The sequence below is a fragment of the Drosophila guanche genome, unplaced genomic scaffold, assembly GCF_900245975.1.
Source record: "Drosophila guanche unplaced genomic scaffold, DGUA_6, whole genome shotgun sequence".
NCBI classification, from domain to species: domain Eukaryota; kingdom Metazoa; phylum Arthropoda; class Insecta; order Diptera; family Drosophilidae; genus Drosophila; species Drosophila guanche.
Window position 1 is genome coordinate 10,637,028 of NW_022995743.1, and position 27,407 is coordinate 10,664,434.

The 27,407-nt window shown below is 47.3% G+C and overlaps 3 protein-coding genes across 16 annotated transcripts; all 3 read left to right on the top strand.

Annotated features, from left to right (window-relative positions):
• The first annotated feature begins 285 nt into the window (after positions 1 to 285).
• LOC117578742 (glutaminase liver isoform, mitochondrial) lies at positions 286 to 8,286 on the top strand. 11 transcript variants are annotated; one of them, XM_034264412.1, is made up of 7 exons: positions 288 to 701; positions 3,194 to 3,294; positions 5,473 to 5,502; positions 6,132 to 6,371; positions 6,435 to 6,808; positions 6,865 to 7,892; positions 7,956 to 8,286. In XM_034264412.1, the coding sequence occupies exons 1-7, from the start codon at positions 480 to 482 to the stop codon at positions 8,106 to 8,108; spliced, it is 2,148 nt and encodes a 715-aa protein (XP_034120303.1). In that variant the 5' UTR covers positions 288 to 479; the 3' UTR covers positions 8,109 to 8,286. The 11 variants fall into 11 exon arrangements, with proteins under 11 accessions (XP_034120301.1, XP_034120303.1, XP_034120304.1 ...); XM_034264408.1 differs by lacking the exons at positions 288 to 701; positions 3,194 to 3,294 and adding exons at positions 2,012 to 2,035; positions 4,094 to 4,458; XM_034264409.1 differs by lacking the exons at positions 288 to 701; positions 3,194 to 3,294 and adding exons at positions 2,013 to 2,028; positions 4,093 to 4,458.
• A 2,280-nt stretch (positions 8,287 to 10,566) lies between these two features.
• Positions 10,567 to 17,677, top strand: LOC117586767 (probable ascorbate-specific transmembrane electron transporter 1). Of its 3 annotated transcripts, none has more exons than XM_034277074.1 (5): positions 10,567 to 10,734; positions 16,375 to 16,598; positions 16,675 to 16,897; positions 16,970 to 17,134; positions 17,194 to 17,677. In XM_034277074.1, exons 1-5 carry the CDS (start codon positions 10,613 to 10,615, stop codon positions 17,333 to 17,335), a joined length of 876 nt encoding a protein of 291 aa, XP_034132965.1. In that variant the 5' UTR covers positions 10,567 to 10,612; the 3' UTR covers positions 17,336 to 17,677. The 3 variants fall into 3 exon arrangements, with proteins under 3 accessions (XP_034132965.1, XP_034132966.1, XP_034132964.1); XM_034277075.1 differs by lacking the exon at positions 10,567 to 10,734 and adding an exon at positions 13,294 to 13,464; XM_034277073.1 differs by lacking the exon at positions 10,567 to 10,734 and adding an exon at positions 16,217 to 16,318.
• A 1,468-nt stretch (positions 17,678 to 19,145) lies between these two features.
• LOC117582556 (ras-specific guanine nucleotide-releasing factor RalGPS1) lies at positions 19,146 to 27,335 on the top strand. Of its 2 annotated transcripts, XM_034270797.1 has the most exons (8): positions 19,146 to 19,319; positions 23,478 to 23,576; positions 23,637 to 23,974; positions 24,035 to 24,362; positions 24,436 to 24,887; positions 24,955 to 25,158; positions 25,429 to 25,539; positions 25,878 to 27,335. In XM_034270797.1, the coding sequence occupies exons 2-8, from the start codon at positions 23,517 to 23,519 to the stop codon at positions 26,485 to 26,487; spliced, it is 2,103 nt and encodes a 700-aa protein (XP_034126688.1). In that variant the 5' UTR covers positions 19,146 to 19,319; positions 23,478 to 23,516; the 3' UTR covers positions 26,488 to 27,335. The 2 variants fall into 2 exon arrangements, with proteins under 2 accessions (XP_034126688.1, XP_034127497.1); XM_034271606.1 differs by lacking the exons at positions 19,146 to 19,319; positions 25,429 to 25,539.
• Positions 27,336 to 27,407: the final 72 nt, after the last annotated feature.

Sequence of the window (27,407 nt, forward strand, 5' to 3'; positions counted from 1 at the left end):
GCCCCCAGGCAACGTCATCGTTGGTAAGGAGAACAGAGCGAACACGTGCTAACAATGTGGGAGCCCCACACTGAAAGCCAAAGAGAGAGAGAGAGAGGAGAGCGAGCCAGCTGGAAGTTTACCTCTCTTATTGGTAGCTCTTGTACCCGGTTAGACCTCTCTCGTGTTTCCGCTTGCCGTTGCCGTTGCTGCCGCTGCTTCTGCTTCTGCTGTGTGCCGGTGGCAGCAGCGGACTGTGGCTGATTATAAGTTTTTGGCAGCTGGATTGTGTTGGGCTTTTTAGTACCTTTCGAGTCGCCCAAAGAGAACGAACGCATGTGCAGAAGCGGACACGCACAGAGCAGAGCACATTAGCCAGAAAACACGCGTCCAAAAGAAAGGTTTATAAAAGACTGACTGCAGCCACCGTTTTGGGTTCGGGCTGATTGAATTGGCATTGAGAAAGTGCAGACAAAAAAGAGCAATAAGTGATTGTGATAATGTTCAAAGGTGTACCCACGCTAGCAAGCCAGAATCTTCGCTTCCTGAGGAGCCACACGGAGCAGGCCGCCCTGGGCCTGGCGAAACGCTCAAAAGCGTCGTCTGCAAAGCTGGCCGTGGAAGATCCGACCGATGTCCAAGCACCTGGGGAGTCGAATCTCTTGAATCGTGTCAAGTTTGGCCATACGGGAGAGCAGGTGAAGCAGAAAATCGCCACTGAGGTGAGTTCGAAGCGAACAGCTGATGAGGGGGAGGGATAAAGTCTCGCATTTTTGGGCCATGAATCGCGTTTCTATTGATTTTTCATGCGATAGGCACAGCTGAAGTGCAAATCCCAAAGAATCCCTCTGGTGCGCAGTTTCCCAGCAGTAAAGCAAACAATTTGCACACGTCCAAGAATAGATTTTTTGGAAATTAAGAAAAATAATATGAGTGTATGCGAGACGTACATACTACGAGCATGCCATGGACTCTGTGCTCCAGTCTGGCCTGGAAGTTCTATCATTACGAAGGCACAACTGACAGCGCCGTATTCCTGGTAGCTGGCAATAAAGATAGCGGCCTGTCGGCGGGATTTAGTTTAATTAGATAACCGTGAACCACACCGCACCATGATTGGCGCAATCTCTCTGCTAGATAAAAAGCCCAGCCCATTCAACCCCACAGTAATAATTTTTCTTTTGCTATCTTATCACGTGAATCGGTCTTGGCAAAAAAAAATTGTGAAATTATCGTGACGATTTCTGATTACGCGCTAATCAGGTGCAAATCAAGTGACACACAGAAACTACTGGTCCTAACTTCCTTCTTTCATTCATTGATTTATTTAGCAACCAGTTCTGTAGCACCTAAAAATTTGGGAGTTGTCAACAAACCAATTAAAATGTCAGCCGCCAGACGACGGGGCCCGGTCCCAGACCCTGACCGAGACATTGGAAACTGATTGGGAATATTCATATTGTATAGCCGCAGTAGATCTGCTTTAAATTAATCTTTCACGCTCTCTATCTGAAATCTTTGATGCGGTACACACACATGAATCACTTATTCCATTCCCCACAGACTCTCAGCGTGTCAAAATCACGCGAAAGTGTCAACCAAAAATAATTTAAATAAACGTGAGCGTAGCATGGCAACCGAAGAACAAACAAATTGGACTTTAGAATACCTGCCGGTCGGGATTATCTGTTGTACTCTTAGTGCAAGCGATATGCTTGAGAAGCAGCAGGTGCAAGATATTCAACAAGCAATTTCTGAATGGAAAAGATAAGACGTGGAATCACTGGCTTTAGTATCAGCGATTTATTGCAAATTTTATGGCTGTAATAATGCGATTGGCATGATTTTGATTGTAGATTGTTTGATAAAAGACCCAACCAACTGTGGATAGTAACGGTACGAGTACTGGGCGTAAGAGAAGATCTATCTCGCTGTTCTCTTTCATCTTATTCCATCACTAACGGTGCTGCTGACGGCGCCGCGCTGATCGTTTTGTGCATGTTTCGACATGTCGTTGCCATGGAAGAAACGAACACACACACACACACACGCACAGAACGAAACGACATAGAATTATTCGCGTGTGTATATATTAAAAATTCAGCTGACACAACAACAAAGAACCAAGCCCCTTCACCACTCACTCACTCACTCACATGGTTTCTTCGCATTCGAAAGAGAGCACTGGACGTTCCGTTCTCGATTTTTCCCCCAATAATTTCGTTTCTCTTGTGGTCGTGTGGTTCTCTTTTGGCGCTTGAGCACTTCCGTGCAAATTGTGCGTCTCATATATGTCGTCAACCTTCCGAATTTCATTTGGAAAGGTGTCAGTCAGGTACGTCCCACGCAAAAGGGGCCGCCGAGCCTCCCACCGCCACCTCTACCTCTACCTCTGTCTCTGCGGTTCCGCTTGACCAAAACTTGTTTGTGAAATTCTTTATGAAATTATTATTTGTTATATTTTTATGCCGCTTCTGCTGTTGCTGGCGTGTTCACATGACTCTCTTTCCGATCAATATTTAATAATGTATTCATCACAAAGCAAGCGCGAAAACAGCTGCTCGCTAAGAACTGATTTGGCATGGACATAATGGAAGGCAGGCAATGCCCTGCTGGTGTTTCATCTCTCTCTCTCTCTCTCTCTCTCTTGGGAATAGAAGGAATAGGAATGGAATTAGTTGATTTAAGGAATGTTTGAATCAAATTAATCAAGATATGGCGGGTTATCTTCCCCCTAGACAGTTGAAGGAGCGGAAACGTCTGCTGATGTCATGCGCCTTTTGGGTTGGGTAATCCAATGGGCATTAGTAGGAAGTATTTAGTTACATAGGAAATACAGTTCAAAAGTGAATGTAAAGACAGTAGGCCAGGCTGTATCTTTAACTACACAAATTATGGAGTAAATGGAACCATGAAACCAATAAGAACTGCAAGGAAACTGTTGCAAAGGATAGGCGATTCGATTCCAATTACACAAGTAAAGGTACTAAGCCATAATTAAACAGAGTATATAAGCTGCTGGCTTGTGTGTTCAGTCCGTTATTCATCGTTCAACCCAGCAGCGGAATACACTAAAAATTGGGCTTAAATATGTTTGTACGTGTCGAACACTGTGAGATATCACGAAATACGTGACTCAGGGGGCATTCCTAGCCGGAATGCACACCTCCACATAAATAAAATGTGTTTAAATATATTTTGTTGGCTTTTCCAGAAGAAACTGCGCGCTCCGCCGCTTATGAATTTGGTTTTTGCCAATCGCAAGTTATCCTTCTATGACACCAGCTCCGGACGCAAGGAGGAGAATGCCAAACTGTAAGTAATCAGCAGAATCGAGTGCAACATTTGCCACTTATCACACTCCAGAGCACCCACCCAACCGAATGCACTAACAGTTAGAATTGCAAAATATTTACACCACTCATTCGCACTTGCTCTTTGGCTATTGGCTATTGGCTATTGGCTGCTGTTGCTCCCACTTCTACTCCCATCCATGCCACGTGGCTCAAATGAGTTGTGTCCACAGGCTCTGCGGATCAGCGGACACTTGGATACTGGGATACCAGGACAGATTCCCCAGATTTATTTATAGATTTCTATTCATAGATGGACAAATATTGTGTTCAAAAACTGCAGCACTGCAGCCAGAAGCAAAAACGAAAACAATTTACAGACGCAATTAGCAGAAAGAACGAAAAAGTCCAAAGAAATGTGCACTGTTTTGCATTAAGTAAATAGAGTACACATTTTGTTGTCATTCTGTGCAGATATATTCACTCTTATTTTTTGGAGGGGCCCTTTGTTTAATGTAGAATAATATTCGCAGAATCTGTATCGCAGAATGCGCTAATTGCGGGCAATCGCGTGCGCATAAAAATAAATTAACATACGTTTATTAAACGCAGATAAAAATCGAAATTCGCTCAACTCTTTGGCATCCATGTGTCTGTACGGACAGACATACATCTATGAACATATAATGTTGGTGTAGCCGTTGCCCAAAACTATAAAACCATTGCCCGATCGCCGATTGCGCTCATTTCGTGAGTGACGGGCCACAAGTTTGTACAGAGAGCAGGAATCGTATCCAAACGGACAACGGACACAGATGAGCATGAGCATGGGAGATCGCAGTTGGAGCCTGTTGCAGTATGCAACGGAGCAGGCGCCCATCCCAATGGACGGATACACCGCCGAGGAGGCTGCGCAGTTCAAGGATGTCATTCGCCAGCGAATTGTCGATGATCTCAAGTCCATGACCGGCGAGGAACTGATCGAACTGGTCAAGGAAAATGCAGCCAAAGTGGTGGAGGAAAAGGCAGCCACACAGCCAGAGCCCTCGACGCCCATTGATGGCGTGGCACGCGTACAGGACGATGCGGATCTCATCGACGCTGGCATCATAGCCGAAATGGTGGCGGGACTGTGCACCAAGAGCCAGAAGGAGACCTTCGTCAAGGTGATAACGAAGTATATCAGGTAAATGTGACTCACTGGAGACGTGCCCACCAGCAGCACCAAAAGCATTATCAGCATGACGGAGGCGTCTCAAAGGTTCCCCAACGTCAAGTCCTCTTATCGTACATGCCCAGAGCATAGCTGTATGAGGCGCAGACGGGCAAAGCCCAGAGCCATTCAAATGCCATAAATCCTATAAAACACACAACTAGACTCTGTCGTGTGTGTGTGTGTGTAGAAAAAAGGAGTTAATTAATTTATTTTATTGGCAATAACATGATTTAGAAATTAGCACCTCGCGGCTGGGTTCGACTCTGCTCGACTCTCTGTGGTTTACTCTCTGCCCCTGCCCCTGCCCCTGCCCCTGTCCCTACCACAACCTCCTGCTCCCTTGCAGCGCCGCTCCATCTAAGTGCTCCGAACAGACCCAACCCAACCCAACCGAAAGTCACACATTTCGATAATGTATAAAATGCCGGCGCGCTTACAGTTGTTCCCATTAAAGTTGCAACAGTTCAGCGTTCAAGTCGCTACAGATAGTATCAGTGAACGATAGCAATGGTGAAGAGCAAGGAAGCGGCTGAAGTGCTGCAGGAGCTGAAGCGCCAGAGCGAGGATGGGGAGGCGAGCAAGGAGCGCGAGGAGACGTACAGGCGCGGCAAAGAGCAGGAAACGACAGAGACGGCGGCCATCATCGAGGAGATCATCGAGGGCATCTCACTGCAGAATCGTCGCGGCACAATTGTCCGTACAATTTCCGCCATAATAAGGTAAAAATAGAGCCAACAGACAGCGAGGGACACAGCCAGGGCCAGAGCAGGAGCGCGAAAAGGTGGTCATAAAAATAGATAGTGCCAGCAAGCAAAACACACCCACCCAACTAACCCCCCACAATCTCAGCCCCCACACCCACAACGACAGACACGAACAAACAATGAGCGTTGATTGACGCTCATTACAATTAACATATGGAAATCGATTCTATTTCTACAATAACGATTACGCTCTGATCATCCTGTTTATCACTCCTTTTAGCAATCAGCGACGCCACTATTCGATGCGGCCGTGAGTAATCAAGTTTATTGCTGCTAGTCCTCTGTAGATTTGACTCCTTCCTCCATCAAAATGAACAATCAAAACCCCAATCAACCCCAACCGATCGCTCAATCAAGCTCTCAACTCGACCAAATTGAAGTTGATTGAAGTCTGCAGAAAAAATATTAATTTAAGCAAATTGATAGTTCCAAAAACTAATCAATTATTGGCAAAAATCTATAAATACTCCACACTGCAGACCAGAGCCCCTGGCCCTCGTTGCTGCATTAGCTGGGATGTCTGTGGGGAAATTAGCACCTGGTGTCCAGCGCCACAGCAGATTCCCCACACCAAATGGCATTTTGTGGTTGTAGCATGTGAATACCCTTTAGTCTAGGGGTATATCCAGTTTGGCACTTTGCTTGTGCTTTGTTCTTGGTGCACAGATCTGAAATATTGGATATCTTGAAGTCGTTTAGTTACATTTTGTGTGTTTTTTGGTTGGAATTTTGCTTTGCTTTTCGACACACGCATGCTAAAAGTCGGAGATCCGTGCTGGCCGCCCAATTAGCGTGTGCCCTAAAATTCCAATTGCTTTTGGCATTTGCCGCTAATTGTCCAACCGTTGACCGACTTTGTCTCTCTGTCTATCCGCACAGCCATCGGGAGCAGGAGCAGCGCAATGCGGAGGATGTGCTGTTCGATATGTTTGCCAGCGAGACGACCGGCCTGATCTCGATGGGCAAGTTCCTCAATGGCCTCAAGACCACCGGCATCAGGCGCAATGATCCACGGGTGCGCGAGCTGATGGACAACCTCAAGAAGGTGCACAAGCTGAACAACTACGAGACGGGCTCCTCGGCGGAGACGCAGCACCTCAACCGAGAGACTTTCAAGGCGTAAGTAGGCAATCGAAGAACTTCCTGCAACCTCCACTAATCCTCTGACTAATCACTCCACAGCGTGGTGGCACCCAATATCGTGCTGATTGCCAAGGCGTTCCGACAGCAGTTCATCATACCCGACTTCTCGAGCTTCGTCAAGGACATTGAGGAGATCTACAATCGCTGCAAGATCAACACCTCGGGCAAGATCGCCGACTACATTCCCCAGCTGACGCGCTACTGCCCCGAGTCGTGGGGCGTGAGCATTTGCACCGTCGACGGACAGCGCTTCTCCATCGGCGATGTGGAGGAACCGTTTACACTGCAAAGTTGCAGCAAGCCGCTTACCTATGCCATCGCCCTGGAGAAGCTCGGTCCGAAGGTGGTGCACTCCTACGTGGGCCAAGAGCCCAGCGGCAGGAACTTCAACGAGTTGGTCCTAGACCAGAACAGTAAGCGGAACTAGGAGGAGCCCGGATCCATAATAATTGATTATTTCCCTCCACAGAGAAGCCACACAATCCCATGATCAATGCGGGTGCCATCCTCACCTGCTCGCTGATGAACGCGCTGGTCAAGCCAGACATGACCTCGGCGGAGATCTTTGACTACACCATGTCGTGGTTCAAGCGTTTGTCCGGCGGCGAGTACATTGGCTTCAACAACGCCGTGTTCCTGTCGGAGCGCGAGGCGGCTGATCGCAACTACGCCCTGGGATTCTACATGCGGGAGAACAAGTGCTTCCCGAAGCGCACCAACCTGAAGGAGGTGATGGACTACTACTTCCAGTGCTGCGCCATGGAGACCAACTGCGAGGCCATGTCCGTGATCGCGGCCAGCATGGCCAACGGGGGCATTTGCCCCACCACCGAGGAGAAGGTCTTTCGGCCGGAGGTCATCCGGGATGTGCTCTCGATCATGCACTCCTGCGGCACCTACGACTACTCGGGACAGTTCGCCTTCAAGGTGGGTCTGCCGGCCAAGTCTGGCGTCAGCGGTGGCATGATGCTGGTCATCCCCAACGTAATGGGCATCTTTGCCTGGTCGCCGCCACTCGACGACTTGGGCAACACCGTGCGCGGCCTGCAGTTCTGCGAGGAGCTGGTCAACACATTCAACTTCCATCGCTACGACAACCTGAAGCACCTGTCCAACAAGAAGGATCCGCGCAAGCATCGCTACGAGACGAAGGGTCTGTCCATTGTCAATTTGCTCTTTTCGGCGGCCAGCGGTGATGTGACAGCCCTGCGCCGGCACCGACTCTCCGGCATGGACATCACCCTGGCGGACTACGATGGACGCACCGCCCTGCACTTGGCCTCCTCGGAGGGGCACTTGGAGTGCGTCAAGTTCCTGCTGGAGCAGTGCCATGTGCCGCACAATCCCAAGGATCGATGGGGCAACCTGCCCGTCGATGAGGCCGAGAACTTTGGCCACTCGGACGTCGTCGAGTACCTCAAAGGCTGGGCCGAGAAGGCAGCGGCAGCCCCCGAGTGCACACCGGAGGCGGTGACCACCAAGACCGAGGCGGATGAGGTCAGTTCAGTTCAAAGAGTGAAGCCAACTCCAGATAAAAACAATTCCAATCAAACATTTCAGGAGCTGTGCAGCACGAGCGACCTCGATCGCAGCCCCACCACCAGCCCCATTCCCACAGAGTCCGCAGGATCGAGCCCGTCCAGTCCGGCGCCCTCGGAGGCGGGCAGCACGGCGAGCATCGCCAGCGATGACAAGACCAAGCCGGGTCTCTAAACAGTCAGAGATGGTCCGCCACCCACCGGACTACCCGTAGAATCTCTCCTTCGCTCTCGATCGCCTGTGTCTAAATTATTTGCACAACCCTTTAGTTTTTACGAAGATTTAGCTTAGACTTGCCCAAGCTGATTGGCGCCTAATTTAATTGTTAATAAACCAAAAACATCCCATTTAAGCCAGGTCCCCGCTTCAGCTCGAGCGGCATTGGTACTTACCATCGTCAGTTAGCGGCATCTATTCCAGAATATCTAACTGAAACAATGACAATAACTTAACAAATATCAAGTACACATAACTATTTGTATTTATCTATTTACTAACCGATTTTTGGGGTCTGCGACCCAGTATATATTACACTATGCTATAGTCAATTAATGTTTCTATGTGTGTTGTTTGTATTATTCTGTTCAGATGAATCAAGTTTACATATATAAAGTTAGTGCACGAAACAGAGAAATTCATCAGCATTCAAAATGTTTATTTCCCCAGTTGTACATCACTCTTTACATCCTACATTACCACACATGTACGTATGCACACGAGCGACTGCTACATTACATTCGTGCGGTACGAAGTTGGGTTGGAGCATTCGGCTCTCGGCTCTCGGCTCTGTGCGCTCCATCTAGCTGCCGGCCAATTCCGAATTTTGATTCCAATTTCAGTTCGTTCACAGCATTCGTGGTGCTCGCACAGAGCCATAGAGAGAGAGCGAGAGAGAGAGAGACAGAGAGTGTGATTCGTTTCGGTTTGTTTTTGGAGTTTCCATCACGGATTCATCAGGAACGTCGTTGCTGTTGCCTTTGCCGGTCCGGGAATATGTGTGTGCGTGGTGCATCTGCGTTCCGTTCGCTCGTTTCACTGCAGATGAATTAATTGGTGCAAATATTTACAAGCAAATTCATTGGAGCGACCACAAATCCAATTACACTTAAACTTATTCATTATTGGATATTCGTTATTCGTGGAGTGTTTTTTGTGTGTGTGTAATTACTTAATTGAGCATCTAAAAAGAGAAAAGGGTTTCGCTGCCACACGCCATTACATCTTGGGGTAGGTTGTGTCTTGGCCCGGCATAGAGTGGCAGCAGCAGCATCGCTGGGTGGCATCGTCTATAGATGCTCCACTTCCGGTTCCGCCTGCCTGTGCCTGTGTGTCTGTAGGTTTAAGCCCCAGACCCCTCAGACCCAAATCGGATTACTCAGTTTGTTGCCACACAAAAAGGATGTCTATTGTGGCTGCCACTGGCTCTCCCTCTCTCTATCTCTGTCTCTGTCTCGTCCGAGGCTGCCCCAAAAATTGACAAACTCGGCACATTTTGCTGCATATCCGGGGCATTCTACACTCGGGAACGGTTTCTTTTGTGACTGAATTTTTGGCTGCTCGCTTTGTTTGTTTGTTTTGTGTGTTTCCTCCACAGTCGAGACAGTCGAGAGGCCCGTATCTGCAGCGTTAGCAGCTGTGCAATTGCATAATGTCCAGTTTCCTCTTCAGAACGCAGCTCCAGCGATAGCATCTGAATGGGGGAATTGGGGCTCGAGAAGTCCAAGTATGTCTCTCGAAATTGAACTCATTTACAAGCACACAGAGTCTCACTCTAATCGGGAAGCCAATCAAAGCAAATGGAGCACGCCCCCTCACCCTCACACTTGTACTTCATACTGACAATAATTGTCAGAGCATAGCTGCCAATAATAATCGGCAGGGGAATGCAAATAACTTTGGAGCCAGTGTGTGTGAGTGGCAGTCCACTCGTGGGAAATGTACACATGTCGGTGGGGGGGCGGTAATTGTAATGCAAACAAGTCACAGGAATCCATGGGAAAAGGAATCCGTTGGCCTCGGCATCAACATTTGCTATGCATTCAAGTGTCCATCAAGTGGGTTCAATGAACTGCCAGTCATTGTTTGGTGTAGGAGTCTCCCACTCGATGGGGAAACCAGCGGATATTGGCGCTCTCCTTAGAACCCAATCGGACGTGTGATGAGACAGTTTCAGACACAGCAGCAGAGACAGAGACAGCAAACAGAATGCAAAACCAAGTCAAGTGCATTGCCCTGCCCTGCTCAGCTCCTGTTGACGCTGCACTTTTGCCACCTTACGCGGCATACTCCAGTGGAGCGGAGTGGCCAAAAATAAAACCCAATTCCAATGAATGTTGTGCATGGCTGGACTGGGGCCCCGTTCTTCTGCAGCATTCCAATGGTCGGGGAGTTCGCGCCCAGCCTCTGCCCATTCATACGTAATGAAAACTGGCATCTGGCGGCGCCGCAATTCATCGCCAGATTGTGCGGAACAGTTCTTTCCTTGCAGACACAGATGATGCGGTGGGAGGATGCGGACGTAGCTGTGCTGCAGTTTGCTGCTGTTGTTGTTGCCTCTATAAATGTGCCGCACATAAAACATACTTACTCGTATAAAAACCACAGCACATACAAATCTCTCTACACTTTGTAGGGCCAGAACAGAGCAAACAGAAACCATCAAAATTGATTGCTTTAACATGGACTCGAATTCGGTGAGCCCCCTGCCACCGCTGGAGGCACCATTGGCCATGTTGGACAGCGAGAAGACACCGCCTGGGACCCCGAACGGCATTGAGATGCCACCACCGCCAGACGAGAAGTAAGTTCAACCGATTCCCAATCACACAACATTTTCTCTGGCATCATCAAGCCATCAACACAGTTCACAGCTTCCCCCTGCCTCCAAAAACATTTGTGCATAAATATTTAAGCAAATTGTGTCACTTAGAACACAGATTTCCAGACAGACAGACAGGCAGACACATCCCACAAATGGCCCCAGAGAGCACAGAGCAGGGCAGAGACAATTGGAGAGCTGGCAATTGGTTATGTTGCTCAGCTGGCAGCTGGATTTGTATTTTGTTTGTCCACCGACTAAGTCTCAGGGTAAACTCTGCACCAGTCTTATGTGCCAGCCCCTCGTTAAAGGCTGTCCTGGCCGTTAATCGATTCTAATGGCACCATGCAGCGTATGTGAATGGGATTGGTGCACGTTAGCATTACGCTCTGCCCCAAAAGGCTAAGGCTAATTAACAAAAACAACAACAACAACTGTTAACGCCTACACACCCTTTGACTTGTGGGGTGTACTCTGGGTTGTTATTTTTACGCGCCAATTTCCTAATTCACATATCTTTGAAAGTCGTAAATTTTATTTTAATGCGGCCTCGCTCGCAAATCACACAAAAAACTCGGGCACATCCTTCCACCCACACAGAGACACACACACACACACACACACATGCAACAGTTGATCGCGTGTGCGCGTACAGTTGCCTCTGGTAGTAAACATTCCCATCCCAACCCACTCCCTCCTTGTCCTTGTCCAGCAACTTCAAGTAATTACGAACATATTTTCCAGACGAACGGACATCTGTCCTGTGTCCTTAGTTGGCTTCAACCTTTTCGCCGCCCTCTTCTTCTGCCACATTTTCATTCCGTTTTCATTTGCTTTTCATTTTCATTTTCATTTGATTTTAAGTAATTTTTTTGGGCGCGCTCCCACACCAAAAAAAGGAAATCCGCCAGCAGAGGGCTCCACCGACCTCGAGTAATGACCAAAGCCAGGCAGAGCTGAGCAGCGCAGAGCAGAGCAGGGTGTGTTTGCAGTAGTGAGTGTGGGGGTGCTTCTCCTTACCCACCACCCGTAAGTGCTGACTGACCCACAAGCAAAGTTCTTGTGCCACAAATTGGGGGAAGCCTCGTTTCCATAAATATTTGATTGGCTTCCAGGCTGCTGCTGCTCCTGCTGCCAGGTGTCTTGATTGATACGAGTATTCATGCTCACTCAGCCACACATTTATTTCATTTCACCCATTTATTTATAGATCCAACCCCAAGGCACTCCTCACACGTAAGTTCGTATTATTGATGTACAGGTGTCCCATTAATTAGGCACCGAAAGTGAGGCTCCTCCTGCTACATCTACACTTATTATGTACTTTTGTTTGTTCACGTTTGGTCACATTATTTATGTACTTTTAAGCTGTTGGCGTCGGAGTCGCGTCTCTTGACTATCTTTTATCTTTACAATATTTATCTTAGCAACAGGAGCCGTTGCAGACAGCAATAGTCTTGAAAGTCAAAAATTGTATAATCCAAGGCCGCAGCTTTGGGTAGATAACTTTCAAGTACATTTCTGTTGGTTATATCCGCGTACATGTGCAAATAAATGGATTAGTAAGGCCTAGAAAGATTTTCGATATTTCTATTACAACTAAGTTTGGACTTTTATGTATGACACTCTGTTCTTACATTTGACATGCAATCTACACGCATGGTTTGTGTCTCGACTACACGCGAGCGATCTATCAAAGCGGGTATCAAAAATACCCTAACGCGTCGTTTGTCGTTTTCAACGATCTGGCGCACGGCAACACAGCAGCTTTGGGCTGGCGGAAAATTGAAATTTTGTGCTTGTCTTGTCTAGATCGCCCATTACAACAGATATCAGTTGTTCCTCGTGTGTATACTGTCGCTTGTCGCTGCTTGTCGCTTTTCGATACGTGTGAGGATAGCGGGCGGCATTTGAATATCGTTTGTGTGTGTTGTTTTGCTGCTGGTGTGTGTCTCGCGTCTCTCGCTCTCTTAACAAAAGGAGCAACATAAACAAAAGAAGAACCGAAACCGGCGATTTTATAATTAAAGCGTTTTGTTTATACTCTTGCGGAGTGTGTGTGTGTGTGCCACTTTTTACCAACTTTAGATGCTCTCGCTATCCAATTGTGTAAAACACACACAATTCTGTGTGGCTTTCATTGGGAGTTTTTTCGGTGCCAAAATCAAAATTTGCATCCAAAGAAATCGCATTAATTAAAGCCGCTGCGTGTGAACTTTTCTGCCCCGCTAGAGCACACGAATAGATAACGAATCTGCGACTGTATGGGATCGTTTATGGCAGAACAGAAGTCGAACCTCGAAACGAACATTTTGTGATTGACAAATTAACGCATTTCAATTAGCATCTGTACCTGTTCGATGCCTGGGTTCTCTTTCACCAGTTTCAGCGATTAACGATCCCACCAACAGTCAGATGACAGTGCCAGTGCCAGTGTTCCCCCTACGCTACCCCCCTTTCCCCTTTCCGTGTCTCAATTGTCCACAAATTGGCATTTTACAGCAAGCGAAACTCAATTGCGGAAAGCTTTACCCCATGAACGATCTATAGAAAAATAATATATAGCCCCATCCATACAGTGACTCACATCATTCAGATCGTTTCTAGTAAAGAAAAACAAGAAGCCAGCAGTTTTGTCAACTAATTTCAGACACTTGACTAAATGCGTGATCGTCACTTGGCCAAAATGCCGCGTGGAGGAACAACAACAGCGTAAGTGAACACTCAAGACCCCCCCCCAATCGAGTGCAGAATATTTATTTAAATGAAACAATTGCGGATTAAGGCGAAAAAACACAACGCGACGAATGGGGGAGCTCATCTGAGGATCGCATTCGTTCTCGCAGCTGAGTTATGGCACCGCGAATTCGATTCAATCTTCAAGATACAATTTCAGAGGCACATGTGTGTGTGTGTGTGTGTGTGTGTGTGTGTGTGTGTGTGTGATGTCGCTTAATATGATCGGACACCCGCACAAATAGAGACTCCGAGACGACGCGCCGTCTCTAAACAATTGTCGGGCATTGTAAAATAAAACCACAGCGCACGCCACTCTGCTCCATCCACATAATTAACCCGCAGGACACACACACACACACACATCCAGCGTGTTGTTGTATGAATTTTCAGTGGTGCGTGCTGCTGCGGGGGCAGCAGCCAACAAATGTTTTCATTTGCCTCGTTGCCAGTTGCAGACTTTTAATTGTGCATTCCGCTCCGGCTCGTTATTTGTTACATCCTATGGCTGCTGTAATGGCAATATGCCCAGGCTTCCTGGAGTACTCTGAATCCTCCTCCGCAGCACTGCGACTGTCTCCAAGTTGGACAGTTAACGCTGCTCCAGTTACCGTTGGCAACGTCTTTAGCGCTGCGACAGCAGTTATGGCCATAATTAGCCTGCTTTTAAGCACAGATACGGACAGAGTGCTCTTCTGTTGCTCTTTTTTGTGTTTAGTGCCTGTGGCTACATCTCGTGGCCATGGCAATCGCAGACAGCAACACAATCGCAATCACATGATCTTATCTCTTCGCGTGTGATAAGAAAACATTAACATTTACCTAAGCTTTGGGCTGATGCTGTGTTGCCCCCGAACTGGGCAGCTGTGGCATTTCCAGCAATCAACGGAATGAAGCGACTTTAATTAAATTTGCATCTATCAAGAGGTTGATTGGTTGCCATCTTCGGGCTGCAGCCTTTGCAGGGGCTCACCCTTGTGGCGGATGCATCTGAGAGCTGTCCACTTGTGCGGCGCTTTCTCTGTGGCACTGTGCCTGTGGGTGCCCAGTGCAGAGTGTCAATAGCCTCAATAATAATGACCCATTATCCACAGCCATGACTGAGGTTCAGGTTCACGTTCAAGCCAAAACAGGTGGCGGCGGCGGCACAGGCAAAAACAAGTTTTCCATAAAGCGAAAAGCTTTTAGCGAAAATTTCTCAGACCTGCAGCAGCTCGCTCCCAGTTGAGTGAAAAGTGAAAGAGATACACATGCACCCATGCAGATGCATAGATACAGATACACAGCGCCGATGCACACCCGTCTGCTTATTTGCTGCGGCAAGTGAAATGTGTGTTAAGGCAAACACACAGATACAGACACAGACACAGCTCTGCCACTGCCACTGCCACCCGTTTGTGCCCCTTCTGCAATGTGTTGAAAGCTAAATGCCTGCCCCAGCCAGAGAGGCACAGACACCAAGCTGTAGGAGTACGAGCAAGCATCGTTCATTGACATCGCCCATCGAATGTGTCTGGGCTTGGGCTCATTCTCTCTCCCCCTCTGTGGCTCTGTGGCTCTGTGGCTCTCTCGCTGTCAGTGGATTATTGTTGCATGTAAATTAGAGCATTCATTAGCACTATCAGCAAATGATGCAAGTGGCACTGGGAAAGTGAGAGTGTGACTGCGACTACCAGTCACAATAATAGTACTTAATAGTTTCCCATTTGCTTTGCTTTTGCTTTCATTATCGCAGCATGAGTGCGGGGTAGGTAGGCAGGGGGCGCAACGCACTATTAATTTAAATAATCATTTTGTTTGCTTTCGTTTCGCATGCCACTGCAATGCATTTCACTTGAAGAGTTGTCCGCCTGTCTGTCCGCCTGTCTGTCCGCCACTGGGCCTGGCCAAGAGCTGCACTTGGGACTGGAATGATTAAGCGCCTCGTTGGCAGCCAGCAATGCGCCTAATTACCCCAGCCTCCAGCGCAGCCCCCCCCAGCGCATAATTCAGTTTGTTTGTTGGCTGTTCACATTGAACAGATGGCCCGCGGATTTGCTGGGGCAGCTCCTGGGGGGAGCATTGTACCAGTGCAGCAGCCATGCCCATGCTCTGATGATGGATATGTTTCGGTGATGATATCATTCTACCCATCATGGGATGACATATGATCGCACGACAAGTGATGAAATGAATACTCGTGCACCCCCGGCCGCAATTGAATTGAAACCATCAAATTTTGACTCCGTTGGGGTAGGGGAGTGGCAAAGCAAACACTTTCCCAGCTGTCATACAGAATTTATCGGTAAATTAAACTCACACACTGGGCAACAAATTAAACAACAAACAATTAAACTGTGTTCCACGTTTGAGAGGAGGTGAATGAAGCAAGTACCAAATGTTCATCCCACAACACAGAGCTGGCTCCACTGCACAGAGCAACAATCTCGCGTAGCTTCAAAGGAAATGGGAAATTTACTTAGCAAATTAGATAATTGCAGAAACTTTCCTAATCCCACTGATTCCACTTGAGGGTCTGGCTGGCTGTTGTGCACCAATTAGGCCGATTAGCAGCACATTCAACCCGCAATTAGATCCACTAAATCTCAAGAGAATTTCCATAATTCCACAGTGACAGCACAAATGATGCTTAAATAAGGAACCATTTACATGTGGAACAGTTCTGTGTTGGGCAAATGTAATTCTAAGTTTAATTTTTGACCATGCAACACCTCCTCCCCACGAAAAGGAAACTCGCCAGCAAAATGAAAGCCATTGACAAACCCTTTGTCGATGAGCTGAACCGCATGCTATTCCGTCGACCCCGTCTGGGCATGCTGCCCAAGAAAGAGTAACTGAATGGAAATGGAAATTGTGATTAACATTGAAAATGAACTCTGCTTGCAGGCGCTATGAGGAGGATCCGGACAATGCCTGGAACTGCTGCTCCTGGTGCGAGTACTTGCTGATCGTGATACTCTCCACCATTCTGCTGGTGGGTGTCCTGGTGCTGACCCTCTTCTGGGTGATGTTCTATCGCGATGGCTTCGCCTGGTCGGAGAGCCCCAAGCAGCAGTTCAATCTGCATCCCATCCTGATGATTGCCGGTTTCGTCACTCTCTCTGGATTTTGTAAGTCACCTGCCATTGTTTTCAGCTGTTGCACGATCTCATCATGATTGTCGCCCGGTCTCTTGTGTCCACACAGCCATCTTGATCTATCGCCTGTGCCGGTGCGTGAAGCACATCTATGTGAAGCTGATCCACATGTTCTTTCACGCCATTGCCATTCCGTGCATCGCCCTGGGTTTCCTCTCCGTCTTCGACTCCCACGAGGCATTGCAAAAGGTGAACTTCTACAGCCTGCACTCGTGGCTGGGTTTCGTGACTATGGGCATGTTTGTGCTGCAGTTTGTGATCGGGTTCTTCAGGTATGTCCCATGCACCCTCCCCAATGTCCCAATCCCGCATACTAATCACCCCATTGCCGATGCCTACACTAGCTTTCTGGTGATGCTCTGCTGTGAGAACAAAACCTACAGCTGCCGCTCCGCCATGGTGCCCATACACGCCAGTCTGGGTCTGGCCAACTTCTGGCTGGCCATTGCCACATCTGTGACGGGTCTCATTGAGAAGGAGCGCGAGACGGTGGCCGAGACCAACGTGAGGTGAGTGTTTGCTGTTGTCGGTTTGCTCCTTTATCCTTTCTAATTGTTCTTCTTTGTAGCGCCGAGAACAAGCTCATCGAGCATTACATCACCAGTGCCATCGGCATTACTCTGATCTTCATCGGGATCATTGTCACCTTTGCGGTGCGACGATCCAACGCTCCTGCCTCGGCCAAAGTCTACGTCACCGAACGCATTTAGGACGTTCCAGCTGGGCCCAGCCAACCACAGCCAGTGCAGGAAGAGCGTCTCAAAGGAGACGCATCCAAGGACTCAGAGCTTTGAACCATTGTCGTCCTGTCGTGAAAGGCTTAGCACAAAACAGATCACGCTTCTGCATACTCTATCCTATCCATTCATACCTGTTATAACGTTTTACATCCACATGTTGTAAATGCCAAATTGAATTCCCCTTATAGACTCTACTGCGTAAATCAAAGAACCTTTCTCACCCATCCAATGGCAGTTTAAACTCCTAAGTAGATTTGTAGGTTTAGGAATCTCAAAGCACTACCGCCTCACCGCTGGGGGTAGTAGACAGTAGAACAAGTACCCGACCAGATCGAATCAGAACCGACCGAGACCAAAACAGGCAAACTGATCAAAATTCAAGTGTTCAGCTGAACCTATTCGTACACACAATCCATACAATGATTAGCCAGTTTTTTGGTACTATAGTAGAATTTTGATATAAGCCAATGTATGCGTCAGAAGAGAAGCAGAAGATACTACTAATCTATGTACTATACCACATAAAGCGTACACTTTACACATTTATTGTAGATTCATATTGTCGCATTTGATGTTTCTCAATATAAGCGCTGTAAACCAATTTTACAAAATAAATTATACTTTCCCCAGTCCGGGGGTCTTATAATATTTCCTCTGTTTCAACCATTTTGACAAGTTTTGTTCAATTTCCATCAACTTTTATATAGTTTCAATTGCAAGGATTGCAGGATATGGCTGTTTAACGCTAGTTGGTTATAGAAAGGCATGAATGGAGCAGCCTGAAAGTATGGAAGGGCGTTCCGCGCTCGCAAATGTATGCAATACATTTTGTAGTTTGCCCATTTCTTTGGTTTTATCAATATTATTCGATATTTTTTTTGGTGACCTTTTTAGTTTTAATCCAATAAAAAAGGGTCATGAAAACTAGCCAATCTTGTGGAAAATTGATTGATGAATTAGATACAATTATACCTTTAGCGCTGAGAATTATTACTAGCTAGTAATATCAAATAGAAGATTAGAGTCGAGGAATAGTGCTTGTATATGTAAGTGTGAACGTATATTATTTTTGAGATATTTCTGTGCTCAAATTGAGACGCATAAATGAGGAGAGAGAAGAGAGGAACTGCTGACCTAATCCTCTCTTTGGCATGTCACCGCAAGGTATGGCAAGCAGGAAAAAAGGGACGAACTTCTCAAAGCTCACACCTTTTACGCACCTGTTGAACGGATCCTAATAGTGCATGCGAGAGCAGGCAGGAGAGAATTTCCCTGAGAATGTCCATCACGTAGGATGAAATTCGGCCAATTATAATATTTACTTATGTTCCGTTTGTCCAATTTTCAGGAAAACAATAGAATTTCTATTCCTCTTTTGTTGAGCGTGCTATTTATCAAAAACTTTCAATGTTACCAGTTCCTACATGCGTCTCTACAAGTTACATACATTTACATACTGAAGACAAAGCTCCCGTGCTTCCAGAAGGTGTGATTTTAATGAAAAATTCAAATGAAAATTTGTAAAATATAAGGTCATAAGGTATACAATCCCATACAAAGGAGCATTTTTAGTAAGCCAAATTTATTCTTCAATCGGATTAAATTACTGTTTTAGTGGTGAAAGTCTTTGCAAGCAAGTAATATCAAATAGAACATCAAAATCGAGAAAATTTATTTAAGACTACGGTATATTTTGAAGATGCAATGGTATATTTTGGTATATTTACGAGGCCCGGACGGTATATCTTATCGATAATTTCGCACCCCGGTAAACAAACAAAAACAAATCATTTTCCGAGCTAAAAAAACCCGAAGAAGCCAATAAGTGTAGCGAAGATTAATGAAATGTGCGTTGCGCGCGTGTTGTATTAAATTAATTAATCGAATTAAAGTGTTCCGCGAGCTGCAAGTTGAATAATGCGGGCACAGTGCCACAGCTTCAGCTGCTGTTTAGGTGAGTTTTCGTGTGTGGTTCAGCTGCAGCTGTGTGGCTGCCATGAAGGACTGGGCAGTGCCGTGGAGGGGGGCCGCTTGGCGTTGGGCAACTATAAATAATATACATTGCTATTTTGGATAGGCGACGCCATCCGTGTCGCCCCACAAAAGCATCAAGAATCAAGTGCAATTTACGTTTTCTTTCGGGGTCCCATCCCGCGTCCATTCTGATTACGAAACGGGGCATGGCGCGAGTGGCAGGGGCTGGGGACGCGTCGCCCGATTCGGAACCCCAGACCCCTACTTGGGCTACAAAGGAGGAGCTTGGCTTTCGTTAACGAAGGGAAATTGCGTGCGAAGGTGTGTACTCGCACTGGCAGTGGTGTCTGTTGTTCGCTTTCGTGTTTAATGCTATCGATTCGGGGCTCGGGGTGTTCACCATTTCACCTCTTCCGGTAGGGCAGAGCGAGGGTATGGTATGTATTTATTCTATGTGAATCATCCAACGGTTTCGCTTGTTGTCGGGCGCAATCAATACAAATCGTTTAGCATTTACTCGCTTTTGCTTGACTTGACACTTTCTTTAGCGTTAGATTATATGATAAGCAAATGCTACAATCAGTCACAGATACACACACACACACACACGATAGCATGCCTAGCAACGCCCCTTCTCGAAATTCGAATTTAAATGTTTTCCAGCTGTTGTTGTTGCTGCTGCCTCTCCGTTTCATGGGCACACACAGAGGATACTTGTTCAACAGGATGTGCGCCCCGGCAGCAGCGACAGATGTTTCTGCCTGCCCTCGCATCGTTCCAAGATGCTGACATGCCATTTCAAGGCCCTCTCCCCTCCCTCCATCTCACTTCCAATTGCCTTTGTTCTGGCAGCGGCGGCTTAAGTACAGCCACTCGGCAAGAAAAATGGGTAAATGGTTCACTTCTAGGCCGGAATGGGACCCGAACCGTTCGCTGGGTGCCTGCAAGTGACCCACATTGGAAGCGCGGATCACATAAGCAGCAATAACAACAAAAAACGACAACAAAGAGTAAGAAGAAACCTCAACTCAATTGCTTGGCCTTCCTTAGGGGACCCGCTTTGTTTTTTGCGTACTCTCACGCGGGGGCATCATGATAATTCCCAGAGGTTGCTGCATTGCTGCAATTCGACACATAAACGACCCTGTAATTAGTAAGGGCAGATGCTGTCTGCCTGTTGCTATGCCAACCTGTTGTTAAACCCTTCGTTAAAGTGGAAACTATATCATACTGGAAGATCAAGATAATCTTGAAACGTAAAACACACACAACACACTCACTCATAAATTATCAGCCTCCGAGGGTATCTTTAGCTTCGGTACGCCCAAGCGGGAGCTTCCTTTCTAGTTGTTGTGCAGTTTTGCACTTCTCATTTGTAGTTTCTCTCTCTTGTTGTTACCCACTAACCACCGTAATTACCTGTATTCCTTTTTCCAATGTGTGCGTTAGTCGAGTGTGTATGTGTGATGCGAGGCGAGCGTGTGTAAAGAATAGTTTTCTAGCGGCGGACTGCCGTGAAGCTACGAGTGTGCCGGCGTGTGTGCTTGGATTATAGTCAGATGATAACGCCCCTAGTTCTGAATGAAAGATTAGCTTAATGTTTTTCCCACTTTAATAGCAGATCCCAATCCCACCTCGCCACTGATATGACAAAGTCTCTTCTCTGGCATTCGGTGTCGAAGGTTGATTGAGTCAAATGGAAATTAATGCAAACATTCTCGTACATACATATTTCATTTTTAATCGCAAATCTCTTCGGTCGGGCGGTTGTTGAACTTGACGGCAGAAAGAAACGTTGAAGATCACAGTGGCGACAGCCACTCACCGCGCTGACCTTGCCCGCCATTATCCATATTGTATAAGAGATATGTGCGAGTGCGATAATGTAAAAATATTTTGTAAAAACTGTGCCGCAATTTCGAACTATAAAGCAAGCGGCTCCAAAGATCTTTGGCCCCGCAGCGAGGCCTGAGGGTCAGCCAGAGCTGAACTGCAGATTCTTTTGATGGCCACCAGTCACAGACGCTGCCGCCGCCGCCGCTGCTGCGAATTCCAGAGCAACCCACCCACACACATGAGCGGAGGAAACAATTTATCAATGGAAAACGCCAGCACAGAAGAGAGCAAGAAAATTAATGCTGAGTTTCCTCAGGCACACACACAAACATTTGAGCATTTTATTTAAATATTCTACAATTGCAGGCCTCTATACTGATAAACAAAAAAAAAAAACAAAAACTGAAAGGCGGAATGGGAATGGGAATGGAGAAGGCAATGTGATTTCCTCGAACTCTGCAGCTGTTTTGTTTGTTTTCTTTCAAGAAATTTATGTAAAGACAATAAACTTATTGGCCAGCGAAATGCGACGGGGGTTGGAGCAGTAGGGTAAGGTGGGATGGGGCCGATCAGGGGGAGTATGCAGTGGGCGGCACTTTGGGCGTAAACAGGCAAAGAGAGACGCCTCCACATTCGCATTTCCTCCATATCCCTGACCACGAAAACAACAATTTGTAGCTGTGTTTTTTATCTGTATCAGATGTAGATCCACTGGATATCCAAAGTATACAAAATTCGCATTAAAGGAGATCTTTTTTCCAGGTGGCAAATAGGGACGTTGATTCTTTACATTTAATTGCTAGCCAAAAAAAAACTCTGATTGACAGATAAACAGATCCATAATTTCGTACTATATACCCATTAGAATGAGATATTTGTATATGTGCTGAGTGCTGAGTTCAAATAGTCAATAAAGTCCATTTGCTCAGCCAAAATGAAAAACTTGAGGCAGTCGTCTGGCATTTTGGAATATATTCTCGTATCTACTCGTATAATGTGTGTTCGCCTTTTGTCTTGTCTGGGCTTTTGTCGGTTGTTTTTGTTTCGTTTCCCAGCCAGCATTTGTTTTCATTTTATCTACATATCATTCTTATGTGTATCTGCTAGTATATTTTCGTAAATGCGCTGCAATTGAATGGTTTTTGGGGGGTACGTACTATCATAGCATATGGAAATGCGAAATAGAATTTATGGTCAGGAATGCCACTGACTTTTCCTCTTCCGTCTTTGGTTATCGTTTCTCCCCACCCCACCCCCACCCCCACACTCATCTTTAATCATATTTTCTCGGTCATATCTGAATCGGGTAATTCCATTTGCTCCACTGAGCAACGCAAAATAATCGAAGCAACCGCAGACACCGACAGCGACACAGAGAGAGAGAGACACAGAAGCCCAGTGACAGCCGCGACAGCATGGCGAAGGCGAAGGCGATGCCAATGGAGCTGCTGGGGCTGGCTGTGTGTGGACGTCATTGCATTTGATCAGCTTTTCTTTGAAATGATTATAACTTAATTGAAATTAATTAGACGGGGTCGTCTCAGTCAGACTCGCTGGGAGAAATGTGCATAGAAATGGCGGACTGCAGGGCAGGGCAGATTGAATTTAAACTATTTATCATTCTAGCAAATCTCGAGAATGCTGGGCCTTCAGTTGAGGCAGATACATGGCACACACAACTTGCATCTGCAGTTAATTTTGGGCATATATTTCCAGAGTCAGGCCCGTGTTCGAACGAGTTCATTGAACCAAGCGGAAAACCAATTTGGGCTTTGGCTTTGGTGACGCGTTTTATTTTTTTCTTTTTCTGTTTTCTAAACATGACAAAACTTTCCGCTGACCGTTGCAGCCGTAGACTTTATCAGTGGTGCGAGTAAATGTGTGTGTGTGGTGTGTGCAGCATATTGTTGCACCCCCAAAAAGCCAGTCGACTGCCACACGACTGCTACCATAAAAGAGCAACGCAGAGCGGACCAGGCCAGAGCCAGTCCCAGTCCCAGTCCCAGGTCTTCCTATTGCCTCGTGCTCGTGACTCACATAGCCCATTCCATTCCATTGGAAATTGGGCAGCGAAGCGTGCCAGAAGCTGCCGCCTTTCCGCTGTTCGTGCAACACAAAAGCCACAAGGCAGAACAGCAAAACAAACTTTGGTTTCAGTAAGCGACCAGAAGCAATAGCTACCGGTTAGAGCCCGAAGCTGTGCAGTTTGTTCATTCCAATTGCAGCTGATTGGGGCAACAAGCGCGGCACACTCCTCTGCCTGAGGAAAGTTTATACTCACAAGTTGCATCGTTTATTGCAGTCTGTTTGTGCTGTACACGTTCCACGCCTGCTGGTTGCCATGATGCGATACTCGGAAATCTCCCGCGACCTGTCCACGGATAATCTGCGCTACTCGGAGGTAAGCACCACTTGATTGGCCACTCGAAAACTCTTGGATTAATGTTTGCCCATCCCTCAGTTGAGCAGAAAACCCGCAGCTGACTATAATGGATACGCTGGACAGGCGTACGCTACGCAGTTGCAGTTCAAACAGAGCTCCCCCGCTCCGGCTACTGCTTCATCCATGCAACAGCCTCGGCTGGCAGCCAAGCAGCGGAGTCCGAATGGGAATGCGCATACCATGGCCTGCCTGCGGCAGGATAACAGCCAGAAGGAGCACCAGCTGGAGCCGCAGTTGGTGCAGCAGCAGTCCAGCAAAACGCTGAACATCAAGAGCACGCGACGCAAGAACTCCATCGGATGCCTCACCAGTTTCTCGTCCTCCCCAGACTCGCCCGGCTGCTACTACAGCATAGCGTAAGTGATCGACCCAAACTCAAATTGGACTCACTTTTAACGAATAATTCTCCATAACAGAGCCTCGGCAGCGCCGTCCTCCAAGTCGCAAAGTCTGCCTGCAAATGGATCCATCAAGCAGCTGGATGCGGTCATCATGAGCGCCCTGCGAGTGCCCGCCGATGTGCTGGCCAACCAGATCACGCTGCTGGACTTTCCCGTGTTTGCGCTGATTCAGCCGGATGAGCTGAGCAGCTGCGCCTGGACAAAGAAGGACAAGCATGTGGTCACGCCGAACATTGTGGCATTCACGAAGCGCTTCAACCACACCAGCTTCTGGACAGTGCAGGAGATATTGAACGGCGAACAGCCCAAGCAGCGTGCAGAGACAATGACGCATTTCATTAAGGTATGTGAGAGGCAGGGAACCATCAACAGAATCAACAGAATCAACAGAAATCACCCACTTTCGGCTCCCCTAGGTGGCCAAGAAGCTGCACGAGCTGAACAATCTTCATTCGCTGTTCGCCATTATCTCGGCCATGCAGAGCGCCAGCATCTATAGGCTGAAGAAGACGTGGGCGTGCCTGTCCAAGAAGGATCGCCAGTCGTTCGAGCGACTCAGCGACATATTCAGCGACCAGAACAATTGGGCGAACCTGCGGGCCTACCTGGAGAGCCTCCGCCTGCCCTGCATACCCTATCTGGGACTCTTTCTCACCGACCTGATCTACATCGATCTGGCGCACCCGCACAAGGGCGGGCTGGAGCCCGAGCAGCGTCGCAACAAGATGAACAACATACTCCGTGTCATCTCGAACTATCAGCAGTCGGACTACAAGCAGCTGCAGCCGCATGAGGCAACGCAAAAGTATCTCACATCCATACGCTACATCGAGGAGCTGCAGAACATATTCGAGGAGGATCAGTACAAGTAAAATCAATCTACAAAAACCCTAAACTTTGATCATTTAAATAACTTTCCTTTGATTTGCTCGCAGACGTTCACTGAATCTGGAACCGGCATCGCCCTCGGGGCCTAGCTCGTCGTCCTGCAGCTCCAAGGAGTCGTTTAATGTGGAAACCGTCACACCAGCCCTGGGCTGCTTGAATCTCTCGCCTGCCAAAACCATTGGCTCCATGCGCATGGCCAGCGGCACAAAGTTTGTGCCCGGTCATCGCAAGTGCCGCAGTCTGGGCACCAAGTGAGTAGAGTTTTCCGTCTTTTCCACTCGGAACTCCCACCTCTAATCTCTCCACCCACCCAAATCACTGCGCCAATTGGACATTGTTTACACCTGGGTCTTTATTAATCGTTAATCTGTTGTTGTCTCTCGTTCACTCTGTCTCTCACTTGATTGTTTTTTGCTTTGGCTTCTGCTTTCATTTTGTGATTTGTGTAATTGTACTCGAAAAATGTGTAACTGCAACCGCAACCGCAACCGCGAAACCTCAAATGATGCACTGCGCCATAGATTTCGCAGCAGCAGCTTGCCGCGCAACTTTGCACAAAAGTGTCAATGCTGCATTGTGATGATTGCGCCGGGCATTGGCACCATATCGAACAAGCGGTGCAGATGCCGTGGGTGAGTCCTGTAGCTAGGATATACCGTAGCCAAAAACCAGTACCCACCTCTACCCGCAGACCTGATTTCGTTTCAAATATGCTCTTAAGTTATTGTCTCCTCAGTTTTGTGCACGGACCCAAGTTGGAAATGCTTTATATAAAAGACAAACCACAAAACACACTCTGATCTGCCTCTTTTGGTTTCTTTTCTGTTTCCACACTCTTCCCACACACACCGCACACACACTGAAACGCAGTTCGTCCTTCGTTGCTTTACATTCATTTCTTGTCTCATAGCTGAGATGCATGAACCAGCACACCCAGACCATAACTAAAACGGAATCCCTTTACCCACAGCATATTTGGAAAGATTGCCACGCACGGACACGGCGACGGGCATCCGCATCAGCTGCATTTGGAGCTGGACCAGGGAGCGGTGCCGCGACACCACCTGCTCGACGACTCGGTGCTGGAGCACAGCGATGCCCTGTCCAATGCGGATCTCACATCGCTGGAGAGCGCCGAGGGCATATTGTGTGACTTTACGGGCAGCGAGTGCGATCTGATGTCCCCGGAGGCGGCAGCCGCCATGCAGGGCTGCGTGCGGCGGAAGACCGTGCAGAAGGAAGGGCGCAAGCCGGCGGTGGCCTCGTGGCAGCGATACTGGCTGCAAATCTGGGCCAACTCTCTGGTCTACTTTCCGCCCAAGTCCTTCAAGGGCAGCGAGCGAAGTGACTTCAAGCGCGAGCCCTGCAAGGTGTGCCCACTGGATGGCTGGTATGCCCACGTCAGCGACAACACGAAGCACAAGAACACCTTCGAGCTGTACCACCGCACTCTGGGCACCGTCTACAAGTTTCGCACCGACAGTCCGCAAATGACGCACCTCTGGACGAACGCCATCTGCAAGCTGGCCACGATGCGTGTGCCAAAGCCATTGCCAGCCAATCTGATGTCCTTCGAGTGAGGGTTAACTGTACTTCAGCTCGAATCTATTGTACTCATCATACTTGTTTAGACCGTAGTTAAGTTAGCCTAGCCATTGTATATGTGCACAGCCCACGAGCAAGCAAGCAATCGAGCAACCAGCCACCCACCAACTCAAACTCAATCACACACCACAGAACATTCCCAGAACACACAACGAACGAACAAATTGCAACAACTGCAACTAGATGAATCGATTCTAATGGTATTTCAAAAGACTGACACTGACACAGACCAGCAGAGAGCGAAGCGTAGCAAGGAATTGAAGCGAAGAATCAACTCAAATCAACAGACAAACTCAATCAAACAAATCAAACCCCATTTCTGTGCTGTCTTTACTGTCCGTACTGTTTGTGTATCCCTCTAATATTAAGTCACATACTCTGAACTCTTTTTTTGCGCTAAGTGTGCCATATTATTTCTAAATTAGTGTTAAGCACCGCGATCACCTAGCTTTGTAACAGTGAATCAAAAATCAAACGAAACTTTCTATATGGAAACTATAGGCTATATGCTATCGCTCACACACTATCCACCTGTAACCATCAGTTAATCGGTGACTTTGCCTTAAATTGAATGCACTCTAAACATATAGATACCTGCGTGTAAACTATAGATATACATATATATATATATATTGGATGTTATAGACAATACTCTGCGTGAATTGTACGAAACGAATCTAAGTTAATACTTTCTGTTCTGAGCTTGTCTTCTGTCAAAGAGATGAGCTCATGAATTTGTTACTCCTAAGCTTTGTCCACACATACAGAATTTCATTTGCAACGTTTTACATTAGGCTTAAGAAATAAATGCAACAAAAAACGATTAGGAATGTGGATCGTATGGATAGATAACTAATATCTCCTCTATCTGGTGGCCAATGTGTGAAAACAAGAG

Excerpts from the sequence above, each read along its gene's own strand:
- LOC117578742 (XM_034264407.1), top strand. The coding sequence starts at position 4,088 with ATGAGCATGAGCATGGGAGATCGCAGTTGGAGCCTGTTGCAGTATGCA. Across the intron at positions 6,809-6,864 it reads GTTGGTCCTAGACCAGAACA|AGAAGCCACACAATCCCATG; the intron begins GTAAGCGGAACT and ends TTCCCTCCACAG. Across the intron at positions 7,893-7,955 it reads CCAAGACCGAGGCGGATGAG|GAGCTGTGCAGCACGAGCGA; the intron begins GTCAGTTCAGTT and ends CAAACATTTCAG.
- LOC117586767 (XM_034277074.1), top strand. The coding sequence starts at position 10,613 with ATGGACTCGAATTCGGTGAGCCCCCTGCCACCGCTGGAGGCACCATTG. Across the intron at positions 16,599-16,674 it reads CGTCACTCTCTCTGGATTTT|CCATCTTGATCTATCGCCTG; the intron begins GTAAGTCACCTG and ends GTGTCCACACAG. Across the intron at positions 16,898-16,969 it reads TTTGTGATCGGGTTCTTCAG|CTTTCTGGTGATGCTCTGCT; the intron begins GTATGTCCCATG and ends TGCCTACACTAG.
- LOC117582556 (XM_034270797.1), top strand. The coding sequence starts at position 23,517 with ATGATGCGATACTCGGAAATCTCCCGCGACCTGTCCACGGATAATCTG. Across the intron at positions 23,975-24,034 it reads GGCTGCTACTACAGCATAGC|AGCCTCGGCAGCGCCGTCCT; the intron begins GTAAGTGATCGA and ends TCTCCATAACAG. Across the intron at positions 24,888-24,954 it reads TTCGAGGAGGATCAGTACAA|ACGTTCACTGAATCTGGAAC; the intron begins GTAAAATCAATC and ends ATTTGCTCGCAG.